Source organism: Phocoena sinus, chromosome 15, assembly GCF_008692025.1.
Source record: "Phocoena sinus isolate mPhoSin1 chromosome 15, mPhoSin1.pri, whole genome shotgun sequence".
Taxonomy (NCBI): domain Eukaryota; kingdom Metazoa; phylum Chordata; class Mammalia; order Artiodactyla; family Phocoenidae; genus Phocoena; species Phocoena sinus.
This window is the reverse complement of record NC_045777.1, coordinates 62858693-62872295: the sequence shown is the minus strand read 5'-3', so window position 1 is coordinate 62872295 and position 13603 is coordinate 62858693. Positions and strand designations below refer to the sequence as shown.

The following is a 13603-nucleotide window of genomic DNA, read 5'->3' as shown; positions in this document are numbered from 1 at the left end:
TGGAGGGGAGAGGATGCTCCAGGTGGGAGGTACTGCGTGGTGGTTCCATCTGCCCCACTGGCAAGTTTTGGGGGCCCCACCTGGCCTCTCCTCTCTCCCCCTGGGGTGTCTCTCTGCCCCCATCTCTCCTACGTGTGCTACAGGTGAAGGCTACCATGTACCTGACCTACCTACGAGCTGTGGGCACCCCGCTCTGCCTCCATGCACTTTTCCTCTTCCTATGCCAGCAAGTGGCCTCCTTCTGCCGTGGCTACTGGCTGAGCCTGTGGGCAGATGACCCCACCGTGGACGGACGGCAGACTCACGCAGCCCTGCGGGGCTGGGTCTTTGGGCTCCTGGGCTGCCTCCAAGGTACCCTTGCCAGCCTTCCTCACTCTCCATCCTCCAGCTCCACCCGAGGGTTTCTCAGGGCTCCTTCGCCCACACCTCCCTGGCTCACCCTGTCCTTCCTGAACATCTGTGCAAATGTCCTGGGTCCAAACACAGACCTGCATCCTTAAGATGGGGCTGGGGAAGTGGGGGACAGGGCACATCCCTACTTTTACAGAAGCCTCAGAGTCTCTTCCAGCCTCATCAGCAAAGGCAGAATCTTGGCCTCCAGATGCTGGGGCAGCTGAGCACTTAGGTGGGGCAGCAGGTCCACTGGACTCTGCCCCTCTCCCAAGCTGAGGACAGCCCCAAGTCTGACTGCTGGTGACTTCCAGCACCCCACCCCAATCCCACGCTTCTGCCACTGCCCCACCCCCATCCCCCAGAGGAGGTAGAGCCCTGCATCACATCCCCACCATCATCTCCTCCCATCTTCTCTTCCTTTTTAAAAAATAGATTTATTTTTTTAGAGCAGTTTTACATTCACAGCAAAATTGAGCAGAAGGTACAGAGATTTCCCTACTCATCTATAACCTCCGTCATTACCAACATCCCCCCACCAGAGTGGTACATTTGTTACAAATGAACCTATATCCACACATCCTAGTTAGCCAAAGTCTGCAGTTTTCATCAGGGTTCACTCTTGGTGTTGTACATTCCATGGGATGGACAAATGTATAATGACATATATCCACTGTTACACTATCATACAGAATAGTTTCACTGCCCTAAAATTCTCTGTACTCCACCTATTCATCTCCGTTTCACTGATCTAGTTGTCTATTCTTTCACCAATACCACAGAGTCTTTTTTCCTGAGTTGTATACCATAATATTTTGTCCCAGTTTTGTTGATATAGTTGACTTACAGCACTGTGTGAGTTTAAGATGTAGAGCATAATGATTTGGCTTACATACATCACGAAATGATGACCACAGTGAGTTTAGTGAACATCCGTCATCTCATATAAATACGAAATTACAGAAATAGAAAAAACATTTCCTTGTGATGAGAACTTTTAGGATTTACTCTCTTAACTTTCATACATAACACACAGCAGTGTTTATCATATTTATCATGTTATACATTACGCTCCTAGTGCTTAGTTATCTTATAACTGCAAGTTTGTACCTTTTGACGGCCTTCATCCAGTTCCCCCTCCCCGCACTCCCCTGCCTCTGGTAATCACAAATCTGATCTATGAGTTTGTTTGGTTTTGAAGTATAATTGACATACAACACAATGTTAGTTCCTGTTACACACATAGCAATTCGATATTTCTCTACATTTCAAGATGATGACCACCTAAGTCTAGTTACGATCTGTCACCATGAAAAGATATTATGTAAGTATTCACTATATTCCCCCACACTGTATATTTCATACATCTGACCCATTTATTTTGCAAATGGAAATTTGTACCTTTTAGTCTCCCTCACCTATTTTGCTCCTTCCTTCTGGCAACCACATGTTTTTTCTCTGTATCTATGACTCTGTTTCTGTTTAGTTATGCTTGTTCATTTGTTTTTTAGATTCTACATATAAGTGAAATTATACAGTATTTGTGTTTCTCTGACTTATTTCACTTAGCATAATACCTTCTAGGTTCACCCATGTTGTCACAAATGGCAATATTTCATTTCTTTTTTATGGCTGAGGAATATTCCATTGTATATATACCACCTCTTCTATATCCACTCATCTGTCAGTGGGTACTTATGTTTCTTCCATATCTTGGCTATTGTAAATACTGCTGCAATGAACATACGGGTGCATATATCTTTTCAAATTAGTGTTTTCATTTTCTTTGGATAAATATCCAGAAGTGGAATTGCTGGATTGCATGGTAGTTCTATTTTTAATTTTTTGAGGAATCCCCATACAGCTTTCCATAGTGGCTGCCCTAGTTTACATTCCCACCAACAGTGCATGAGGGTTCTCTTTTCTCCACATCCTCACCAACACTTGTTATTTGTTGTCTTTTTGATAATAGCCATTCTGACAGGTGTGAGATGATATCTCATTGTGGTTTGATTTACATTTCCCTGATGACTAGTGATGTTGAGTATCTTTTCATGTACCTGTTGACCATCTGTATGTCATCTTTGAAAAAAATGTCCATTCAGATCCTCTGCCCATTTTTTAATTGGGTTGTTTGATTTTCTGATGTTGAGTTGTATGAGTTATTTGTATATTTTGGATATTAATCCCTTATCAGATATATCATTTGCAAATAACTTCTCCCATTCAGTCGGCTGATTTTTTCATTTTCTTGATAGTTTACGTCACTGTGCAAAAGCCTTTTAGTTTAATGTAGTCCCATTTATTTATTTTTGCTTTTGTTTTCTTGCCTGAGGGAACATATTCAAAAAAATATTACTAAGGCCAATGTCAAAGAGCATACTGCCTGTTTTCTTCTAAAAGTTTTATGGTTTCAGGTCTTATGTTTAAGCCTTTAATCCATTTTGAATTTATTTTTGTATATGGTATGAGAGAGTAGTCTAGTTTGATTCTTTCTCATGTACCAGTTTGATTCTTTTGCATGTAGTGTCCATGTTTCCCAGTACCATTTATTGAAGAGGCTGTCTTTTTTTTTTAAATCCAATCCAACCTTATGTCTTTTTATTTTAATTGGGGTATAGTTGTTTTACAATGTTGTGTTAGTTTCTCCTGTACAGTGAAGTAGAGTTCCCTGTGCTATACAGCAAGTTCTTATTAGTTATCTATTTTATACATATTAGTGTATATATGTCAATCCCAATCTCCCAATTCATCCCACCCCCACCCCCACCCCCCGCTTTCCCCTCTTGGTGTCCATACGTTTGTTCTTTACATCTGTGTCTCTATTTCTGCCTTGCAAACACCAGTTCATCTGTACCATTTTTCTAGATTCCACATATATGTGTTAATATACGATATTTGTTTTTCTCTTTCTGACTTACTTCACTCTGTATGACAGTCTCTAGGTCCATCCATGTCTCTACAAATGACCCAGTTTCCTTCCTTTTTATGGCTGAGTAATATTGAAGAGGCTGTCTTTTCCCCATTGTATATTCTTGCATATTTTTTTGTAGATTAATTGCCCATATAATGTGGGTTTATTTCTGGGCTTTCTATTCTGTTCCATTGATCTGTGTGTCTGTTTTTGTGCCAGTACCATATGGTTTTGATGACTGTAGCTTTGTAATATAGTTTGAAATCAGGGAGTGTGATACCTCCAGCTTTATTCTTCTTTCTCAAAATTGTTTTGGCCATTCAGGATCTTCTGTGTTTCCATACAAATTTTAGAATTATTTTTTTCTAATTCTGTGAAAAATGCCATTGATATTCTGATAGGGATTGCATTGAACCTGTTGATTACCTTGGGTAGTATGAGGATTTTAACAATATTAATTCTTCCAATCCATGAGTATGGTATATCTTTCCATTTGTGTCATCTTCAATTTCTTTCAACAGTGTCTTACAGTTTTCCAAGTAAAGGTCTTTTACCTCCTTAGCTAGATTTATTCTGAGATATTTTATTCTTTTTGATGCAACTGTAAATGGGATTGTTAAGTTCCTTTCTAATAGTTCACTGTTAGTGTATAGAAATGCAACATATTTCTGTATATTAAGTTTGTATTCTGCAACTTTACTGAATTCATTGTTGGGTTCTAGTAGTTTTTTGGTGGCATCTTTAGGATTTTCTATGTATAGTATCATGTCATCTCTAAATGGTGAGTTTTACTTCTTCCTTTCCAATTTGGACTCCTTTTATTTCTTTTTCTTGTCTAATTGCTGTGGTTAAGACTTCCAATATTCCGTTGAATAAAAATGGTGATAATGGGCATCCTTGTCTTGTTCCTGACCCTAGAGTAAATGCTTTGAGCTTTTCAACACTATGTATGATGTTAGCTGTGGGCTTGTTGTGTATGGCCTTTATTATGTTGAGGTGTATTCCCTCTGCTTTGTTGAGAATTTTTATCATAAATGGATGTTGTAGTTTGTCAAATGGTTTTTCCATACCTATTGAGATGATCGTGTGATTTTTATTCTTCAGTTTGTTAATGTGGTGTATCACATTGCTTGCTTTGTGGATATTAAACCATCTTTGCATCCCTGGGATAAATCCCACTTGATCATGGTGTATAGTCCTTTTAATGTATTGTTGAATTTGGTTTGCGAATATTTTGTTGAGAATTTTTGCATTTATGTTCACCAGTGATGTTGGCCTGTAATTTTCTTTTTTTGTTCTATCTTTGTCTGATTTTGGTATCTGGATGATGCTGGCCTTGTAGAATGATTTTGGAAGTGTTTGTTCCTCTGCAATTTTGAATAGTTTGATAAGGATATGTGTTAACTTGTCTCTAAAGCGTCTGGACCATCTGGTCCTGGACTTTTTTTTTTTTTTTTTTTTTTTTTTTACTTATTCAATTTCATTCCTGGTAATTGGTCTGTTCATATTTTCTATTTCTTCCTGTTCAGTCTTGGGAGGTTGTACATTTCCAGGAATTTGTCCATTTCTTCTAGGTTGTCCATTTTATTGGCATATAATTGTTCATAGTCATCTATTATAATCATTTCCACTTGCATGGAATAGCTTTTTCCATCCCCTCACTTTCAATCTCTGTGTGTCTTTAGGTCTAAAATGAGTCTCTTGTAGGCAGCGTACATGTGGGTCTTTTTTTATATCCACTCAGCCACTCTATGTCTTTTGATTGGAGCATTTAGCCCATTTACATTTAATGTACTTACTGCCATTTTGTTCATTATTTTGGGGTTATTTTTATAGTTCTTTTCTGTTCCTTTCTTCTTCTTTTGTTCTCTTCCCATGTGATTTGATGACTATCTTTGGTGTTATTTTTGAATTTCTTTCTCTCTTTTTTTGTGTGTGTCTATTATAGATTTTTGGTTTGTGGTTAGCATGTGGTTTAAATATAGCAATCCATATATGTGTGGGTTTTTTAAGTTGTTGATCTCTTAAGTTCAAAAGCATTTAACAACCTTGCTTTTTTTTTCTCTCCCTGCCACATTTACTGTTTTTGACATCATATTTTACATCTTTTTGTTTTGTATATCCCTTAACTACTTATTGTGGATATAGATGATTTTATGACTTTCATCTTTTTTTTTTTTTTTTGCAGTACGCGGGCCTCTCACTGCTGTGGCCTCTCCCGTTGCGGAGCACAGGCTCCGGACGCGCAGGCTCAGCGGCCATGGCTCACGGGCCCAGCCGCTCCGCGGCATGTGGGATCTTCCCGGACCGGGGCACGAACCCGCGTCCCCTGCATCGGCAGGCGGACTCTCAACCACTGCACCACCAAGGAAGCCCGACTTTCATCTTTTAATCTTCCTGTTAGCGTTAGATGTGGTTGGTTTAGCACTTTTACTGTATATTTGCTTTTACCAATGAGATTTTTCCTTTCGTACTGTTTGTATTTCTAGTTGTGGGCTTTCCTTTTTTTGCTGGCATATAGGAAAGTGATTGAATTTTTCATACTAACCTTGCATACTGGAATGTTGCTATAATTGCTTATTAGTTTCAGGAGTCTTTGGTCAGTTCTTTTAGATTTTCTACATAGATGATCATGTGATCTGCAAACAAATACAGCTTTATTTCTTCCTTGGAAATCTGCATACCTTTTATTTCCTTATCTTACTGCATTAACTAGGACTTCTAGCAGGGTGTTGAAGAAGAGTGGTAAGAAGGGACATTCTTGCCTTGTTCCAGATCTTACTGGGAAAGCACCAAGCTTCTCACCATTAGGTTAGCTTCTCACCATTAGGTTTTTAATAGATATTCTTTATCAAGTTGAGGAAGTTCTCTATTCCTATTTTACTGAGAGAGGTTTTGGGTTTTGTTTTGGGGGGGTTGTTTTTATTTGTTTTATCATGAATAGGTACTGGATTTTGTCTAATCTTTTTCTGCATCTATTGATATGGTCAGGTGATTTTTCTTTTTTAGCCTATTGATGTGATAGATTACATTAATTGATTTTTCAGATTTTTAAAATATTTATTTATTTATTTGGCTGCACTGGGTCTTAGTTGTCACACGCAGGATCTTCATTGCCACGTGCAAGATCTTCATTGTCGCAGGCGGGATCTTTAGTTGCGGCATGCAGGATCTAGTTCCCTGACCAGGGATCAAACCCAGGCCCCTTGCATTGGGAGCGCGGAGTCTTAACAACTGGACCACCAGGGAAGTCCCAATTTTTCAAATGTTGAAGCAGCCTTGCATATCTGGGGTAAATTCCACTTGGTCATGATGTATGATTCTTTTCATACATTGTTGGATTTAATTTGCTAATATTTTGTTGAAGATTTTTACATGTACGTTCTTGAGAGATATTGGTCAATACAGTTTTCTTGTACTGTCTGTCTGATTTTGGTATTAGGAAATGTTGCCCTCATAGAATAAGTTAGAAAGTATTCCCTCAGCTTCAACCCTCTGAAAGAGAGTGTAGGGAATTGGTATCATTTCTCCTTAAATATTTGTTAGTGAACTCATCTGGGACTGGCAGTTCCTGTTTTGGAAAGTTATTAATTGTCAATTCAATTTCTTTAATAGTTATAGGCTATTCAGATTGTCTGTTTCTTCTTGCATAAGTTTTAGTAGATTGCGTCTATCAAGGAACTGGTTCATTTCTCCTAGGTTATCAAATTTATGGGCAGAGAGTTGTTCGCGGTATTCCTTTTTTATACTTTTAATATCCATGGGATCTGTAGTGATGTCCCTTTTAAAATTTTTTCAGATGTTAGTAATTTGTGTCTTCTCTCTTCTTAGCCTGGCTAGAAGCTTATCAATTTTCTGATCTTTTCAAAGAACTAGGCTTTGGTTTCATTGATTTCCTGTTTTCAATTTCACTGATTTCTACTGTAATTTTTATTGTTTCTTTTCTTCTGCTCACTTTGGATTCAATTTTCTCTTCTTTTTCTAGTTTCCTAAAGTAGAAGCTTAGACGATGGATTTTAGAGCTTTCTTTTTTCTAATATATATTTATTCAGTGCTAAACATTTACCTCTAAGTACTGCTTTTATTACATGCCCCAAATTTGGTAAGTTGTGTTTTTATTTTCATTTAGTTCAAAATATTTTAAAATTGCTCATGAGGTTTCTTCTTTGACCCACATGTTACTTAGAAATGTGTTAATATTCAAGTGTTGGGGATTTTCCAGGTATTTGTTATTTCTCGTATAATTCCACTGTGGTCTGAGAACAGACATTGTATAATTTCTCTTCTTTTAAATTTGTTAAGGTGTATTCTATAGTCCAGAATTGTAGTCTATCTTAGTGAATGTTTCATGTGAGCTTAGGAATTTGTGTTCTGCTCCTGTTAGATGAAGTGGTCTGTTTATGTCCATTATATCCAGTTGATTGATGGTGTTGTTGAGTTCATCTCTGTCCTTACTGATTTTCTCCCTGCTGGATTTTCTGCCTTTTCTGATAGAGGGGTGTTGAAATCTCCAGCTATGATAATGGATTCATTTATTTCTCCTTGCAGTTCTATCAGTTTTTGCCTCACATATTTTGATGCCCTGTTGTTAAGCAATACACATTAAGGATTGTTAAGTCTTCTTGAGTAACTGATCCCTTTATCATTATGTAATGCCCCTCTTTATCCCTGATAACTTTCCTTACTCTAAAGTCTGCTCTATTTGAGGTTAATATAGCTACAAACTATACAGGTATAATATACTAACTATTTAAAACTATATGTCTCAAACTAGCTTAAGCAACAAGAGAATTTATTGGCTTGTGGGACTGGAATCCATAGGTAACTAGCTTGAGGTATAGCTGGATCCACGGGTCCAGCAAATGCTGGAAGATTAGCTTCATTTTCTTCCTCTATGATAGCTTCCTGTCCAGGCAGGCTACTTCCCCTGGTGCTAACATAGTATCCCACAAAGTGAGTACCTCTTCCCAGAAGTCCCAGCAGAGTCCCAGGTCTCATTGGCCTGACTTGGGTCATGTGTTCACCCCTGAGCCAACTGCAGAGGTTCGGATTGGCTAGGGATGAAATTTTCCCCACCCCAGAAACAGAGAGTGAAGTTAGCTCTGTTCCAAGCACTCAGATTGGCATTGGGAGGAAGGGGGTGTATTAGTTTCCTAGGGCTGCCATAAAACAGATTACCACAAACTTGGTAGCTTAGAACAACAGAAATTTTTATTCTCTCACAGTTCTGAAGCCAGAAGTCCAAAATCAAGGTGTCAGCAGAAATTGGTCCCTCTTGGAGGCTCTGAAGGAGAAACTGTCCCATGCCTTTCTCCTAGCTTCTGCTGGTTGCCAGCCATCCTTGGCATTCCTGGGCTTGTGGTGTATCACTCCAGTCTCTGTCTCGTCTTCACATCATCTTCTTCTCTGTGTCTCTGTGTGTCCTCTCCTCTTCTTATAAGGACACTAGTCATCGGATTTAGAAGCCACCCTAAATCCAGGATTTCACCTCAAGCTCTCACTAATAACATCTGCAAACGCTCTCTCTTTTTTTTTTTTTTTTGTGGTACGCGTGGCCTCTCCCGTTGCGGAGCACAGGCTCCGGATGTGCAGGCTCAGCGGCCATGGCTCACGGGCCCAGCCGCTCCACGGCATGTGGGATCTTCCCAGACCGGGGCACGAACCCGTGTCCCCTGCATCGGCAGGCAGACTCTCAACCACTGTGCCATCAGGGAAGCCCCAAAGGCCCTCTTTCCAAATAAGGTCATGTTCTGAGGTTCCTGGTGGACATGAATATGGGGGGAGACACTATTTATCCCACTGCATGGTGGTCCCATCAAAGGATAAATCAGGGTGGCCAGTTCATAACATAGCCACCACAGGGTGATGGGGGTCTCCAGCCCTTATGCCTTGACCCCTTCTCTCTCCCCAGCAATCGGGCTCTTTGCCTCCATGGCCACAGTGCTCCTAGGAGGGATCCGGGCATCCAGCCTGCTCTTCCGGGGGCTCCTGTGGGACGTAGCACAGTCTCCTATTGGCTTCTTTGAGTGGACGCCCATTGGGAACCTGCTGAACCGCTTCTCCAAAGAGACAGACATAGTAGACGTGGACATCCCAGACAAATTCCGGTCTCTACTGATGTATGCCTTCGGACTCCTGGAGGTTGGCCTGGTGGTGACAGTGACCACCCCGCTGGCTGTCGTGGCCATCCTGCCGCTGCTGCTCCTCTATGCCGGGTTTCAGGTAAGGGGAGGTTGGAGAGGCTCCTGGGGCCAGCCGAGGTCACCTCCACCAGTCCCCTGTCTCTGGGCAGGACTCAGTGTAAGAGGTTCTGCCCAGCTGGACATCTAGGAGCTGGCCCTAGAAGAATTCTCAGAGACAGAGACACCACAGTCTGTTTCTAACACTTACTCTCATCTCTGTCTTCCAAATGTTCACATCAAAGTTCTTAACGTCTAACAGTTTATCCTGCTGCTGTTGCTGAAATCAGCTATCTCTTCCTCGGTGATCTGGAAACCAAGAAGGCATTGCAAGCACTAAAAGACCATTGTATTAGGCTCGACTCTTTCAGTTGCCAGAACCAGAGACCAACTTAAATTAGCTTAAACACAAGAACAGAATTTAATGGCTTATGCTCCCAGGGTGCAGGGGGTCAGCTCTCACTAGGACGCTGTCACTCTTTCCATATCTTCCCTCAGTGGTTTTTGAAGTGTGGTATCAGACCAGCAGCATCAGTTTCACCTGGGAACTAGTTAGAAATGCACATTCTCAGGCACCATTCAAGACCTACTGACTCAGATACTATGGAGCTGTGGCCCAGAAATCTGGGTTTTAATGAACCTTCCAGGTAATTCTGATCCATGCTAATATTTAAGAATCACTGGCTCAGCTCTGCTTGGCCTAATTTTGCACACACTCCTTTTCCAGGGGGCAGGTCTGATGGCAGGTCTGATGGCCCCTTTGCAACTCTATACTCACAGCCTCCCACCTCAGCAACCCCCAACTCAAAGCAACTTTTCTCCAGCTCAGCATTCACACATCCATCCCAGGGAAGATTCTGATTGGCCTTTCATGAGGCATGTGTCATCCCTGAGCTCATCACTGTGACCAAAGGAATAGTTTACTCTGCCTAGCAGGGCTGTGTCATGTGACTACCTCTATGATCTGGTCTCATGATTAACCGCCAACCCCCCCATCCCCACCAAGGAAATCAGAAGTAGAAGAAACCATGGTAGCCAGACAAAAATCAGAAGTAGAAAAAACAAAACAAAACATGGTAGCCAGACAAAAACCATGGCCATCGCTGCCCTCCACAACTATCCCAAGTCTTTTCTATAGCCTCTTGACCTGGGGGAGGAACTGCTTCTCTAGAGCTTTGGAGTCGGACAGAGATGTGTTTGAATCCAGGTCCTGCCACTTGCTTGCTCTAGAGGCTTAGACCAGCTGCTTAATCCCTCTGAGCCTCTGGTGTTCTTACCTATAAACTGTGAACGACACTGATGCCCACCTCACAATGACTGAATACTGCAGTTGACCCTTGAACGACGTGAGGATTAGGGGCACTGACCCTCCTTGCAATTAAAAATCTGCTTAGAAGTTATAGTTGGCCCTCTGTATACACAGTTCCTCCACAGCCACAGATTCAACCAAGTGCAGAACGTAGTACTGTAGTATTTACTATTGAAAAGTATCCACAGATAAGTGGACCTGTGCAGTTCAAACCCATGTTGTTCGAGGGTCAACTGTATTTGGAGAGAGCCTGGCATGCAGCCTGGGTGATCAGCAAATGTAGATTCCTTCCTGCCTGCCAGCCGCACACAACTTCCAACCTCAAACCAAATAACAATATATATCGTTTGTGCATCACTGTGTTCCCAGCACCTGGCATGTAACCTTCGAGTTAAGTGAATGAATTTGACTTGTCAAGCTGCCTTCCTTGCCCTTTGTGGCTTTGTTTCCACAATGACTGGCCCTAAGTGAAGCAGTTGGCCTTAGAGCTGAGAATGAGATATTTACTATAGACTAGGGGTGTCTCCATCCTGGCCATACATGAGAATCACCCGAAGGCTTTTTAAAAATTCCAAGGCCAAGGTGATGCCACCAGAGATTCTGATTCAATAGTTCGGGGGTGAGGCATTGGGAGTTTTTGAAGAGTCTCAGGTGATTTTTAAAAAGACCCATGGAACTCTGATTCTACAAGGAAATTGGAGCCCAGAGAAGAGAAGCCACTGACCCAAGGCCACACAGCAAGCTGGTAACAGAGCTCCCTATGCTTCTCAAACTGTCTCTCTGTGTTTGTGACCTCTCTGCTCCCCACTGTCCCACTTCAGAGCCTGTATGTGGCCAGCTCATGCCAGCTCAGACGCCTGGAATCAGCCAGGTACTCATCCGTGTGTTCCCATGTGGCCGAGACATTCCAGGGTGGAGCAGTGGTCAGGGCCTTCCGGGTCCAGGGCTGCTTTGTGGCTCAGAACGACGCACACATGGATGAAAGCCAGAGAGTCAGTTTCCCGCGGCTGGTGGCTGACAGGTAGGAAGCGGGCAGAGAAGAACCTATAATCCTTCTGTGTCCCCAGAGGATGAGACCTAAGGTCATACTGTGTGGTCAGAGAGGTCAAGTGGCCTGCTCAAGGTCACACAGCGAGTCGAGGGCAAAGCAGAGCCTAGATCCCACGGGTGCACATGGCTCACAGTGTGAGCAGATGGACCTTGGCCTGAGGGATCCCCAACAGCAGGTGGGCAGGAAGTACAGGTGTCAGCAAAACGGAAGAAGCCTCTGTTGCCAGGCCACTAGACCAGCCTCTGTTGCCTTGGTGACAAAGGAGCTACATAAGCATCCTTGGCCTCCTTTCGGTACTAAGCAAGAATAAGAACACAAGCTTTGAGCACAGACAGACACAGGTGCAAATCCCAGCTCTGCAACTTACTAGCTGGATGATCTTGGGCAAGTCACATAACCTCTCTGAGCCTCATTTGTCAAAGTGAGTTTGCACTCATGGAGTGGCTACGAGATTAAACAAATACACTCATAGCTAATCCTTGTAATGTGCCTACCACATGCCCAGCACAGTCCTCAGCATCCTCTGTGGATTGATTTACTTAATCCTATTAACAACTCCACCGGGCAGAGACCCTTTTATAGACGATGAATCTTAGGCACAGAGAGATTTAGGAACTTGCCCAGGGCCACACCGCAAATACATGGTGGAGTGAGGATTTGAATCCAGTCAGTCTGGTGCCAGAGTGTGGAGAGGGTCAAGCACACAGTGGGTGTGAATTCAATAAATGTCAGTTTCTTCCTTCTTTCTGCCCAGATCTCCAGCCAGCTGGGGCTATGTGGCCCTGCAGCTGTGGGCAGTGTCTCAATGCCATATGCCTTCTGGGTGACCTGCCCTGCCCCTTCCTGGGGTCCTAGCCTAGGGAGGAGGGACCTTACAAACATTTACGGAGCACCTACTTTGTGGAAGGGTCGATGATTTCTGCGCCACGTACGATGGGTGTATCTCATTTAATCCTCACAACTATAATGAGCCAGACGTTACTTCACCCCACAGATGGGTAAACTGGGGTTCGGAGAAGTGAAGGGACTCCCCCAGGGTCAGCCATCTAGGAAGTGGCAGACCCTCAGTCAGGCAGATGTGGCTTCAAATCCCGGTGTTTGTTATGTTTGTGGACTTGGGCAAGTACCTAACCCTTCTGGTGTCCTCATCTGTCCAATGGGGACAACAGTCCTCCCATCGTGGGGTTGTTAAAAGGACTAGGTGTTATATGCAGTGAAGCCCAGAGTTCCCTGAAGACAGGAATTTTGATCTGTTTGGTTTGCGGCTGTGTCCCCAGCATCTCCAGCATGCATGGCACACACAGTAGGTGCTGAATACATATCTGCTGAATGAATGCATGAATGTATGGTCAAGTAGGAATTCAATAAAAGGAAAAAGAAGTAGGAATTCAATTTCCTCATCCATTCAATATGTATTTGTTGAGAACCTACTACGTGCTCAGTCCTGTGCTGGGTCCTGGGGACAGAGCCATGAACAAGACAAAGTTGATGGACTTTCCTGGTGGTGCAGTAGTTAAGAATCCACATGCCAGTGCAGGTGACACAGGTTCGAGCCCTGGTCCGGGAAGATCCCACATGATGCGGACCAACTAAGCCCATGCGCCACAACTACTGAGCCTGCGCTCTAGAGTCCGCGAGCCACAATTACTGAAGCCCACGTGCCACAACTACTGAAGCCCGCGCGCCTAGAGCCCGTGCTCCGCGACAAGAGAAGCCACCGCAATAAGCCCGCGCATCTCAACGAAGAGTGGCCCCCACAC

At 42.9% G+C, this 13603-nt stretch overlaps 1 protein-coding gene across 1 annotated transcript in view; it reads left to right on the top strand.

The window, feature by feature from the left end:
* ABCC6 (ATP binding cassette subfamily C member 6) overlaps positions 1-13603 on the top strand; it is a 66280-nt gene that overhangs the window by 36838 nt on the left and 15839 nt on the right. Inside the window, exons 22-24 of the mRNA XM_032604781.1 lie at positions 144-351; positions 9216-9526; positions 11614-11813. Of these exons, the coding sequence (XP_032460672.1) occupies positions 144-351; positions 9216-9526; positions 11614-11813 (719 nt within the window). The remainder of the gene's footprint in view (positions 1-143; positions 352-9215; positions 9527-11613; positions 11814-13603) is intronic.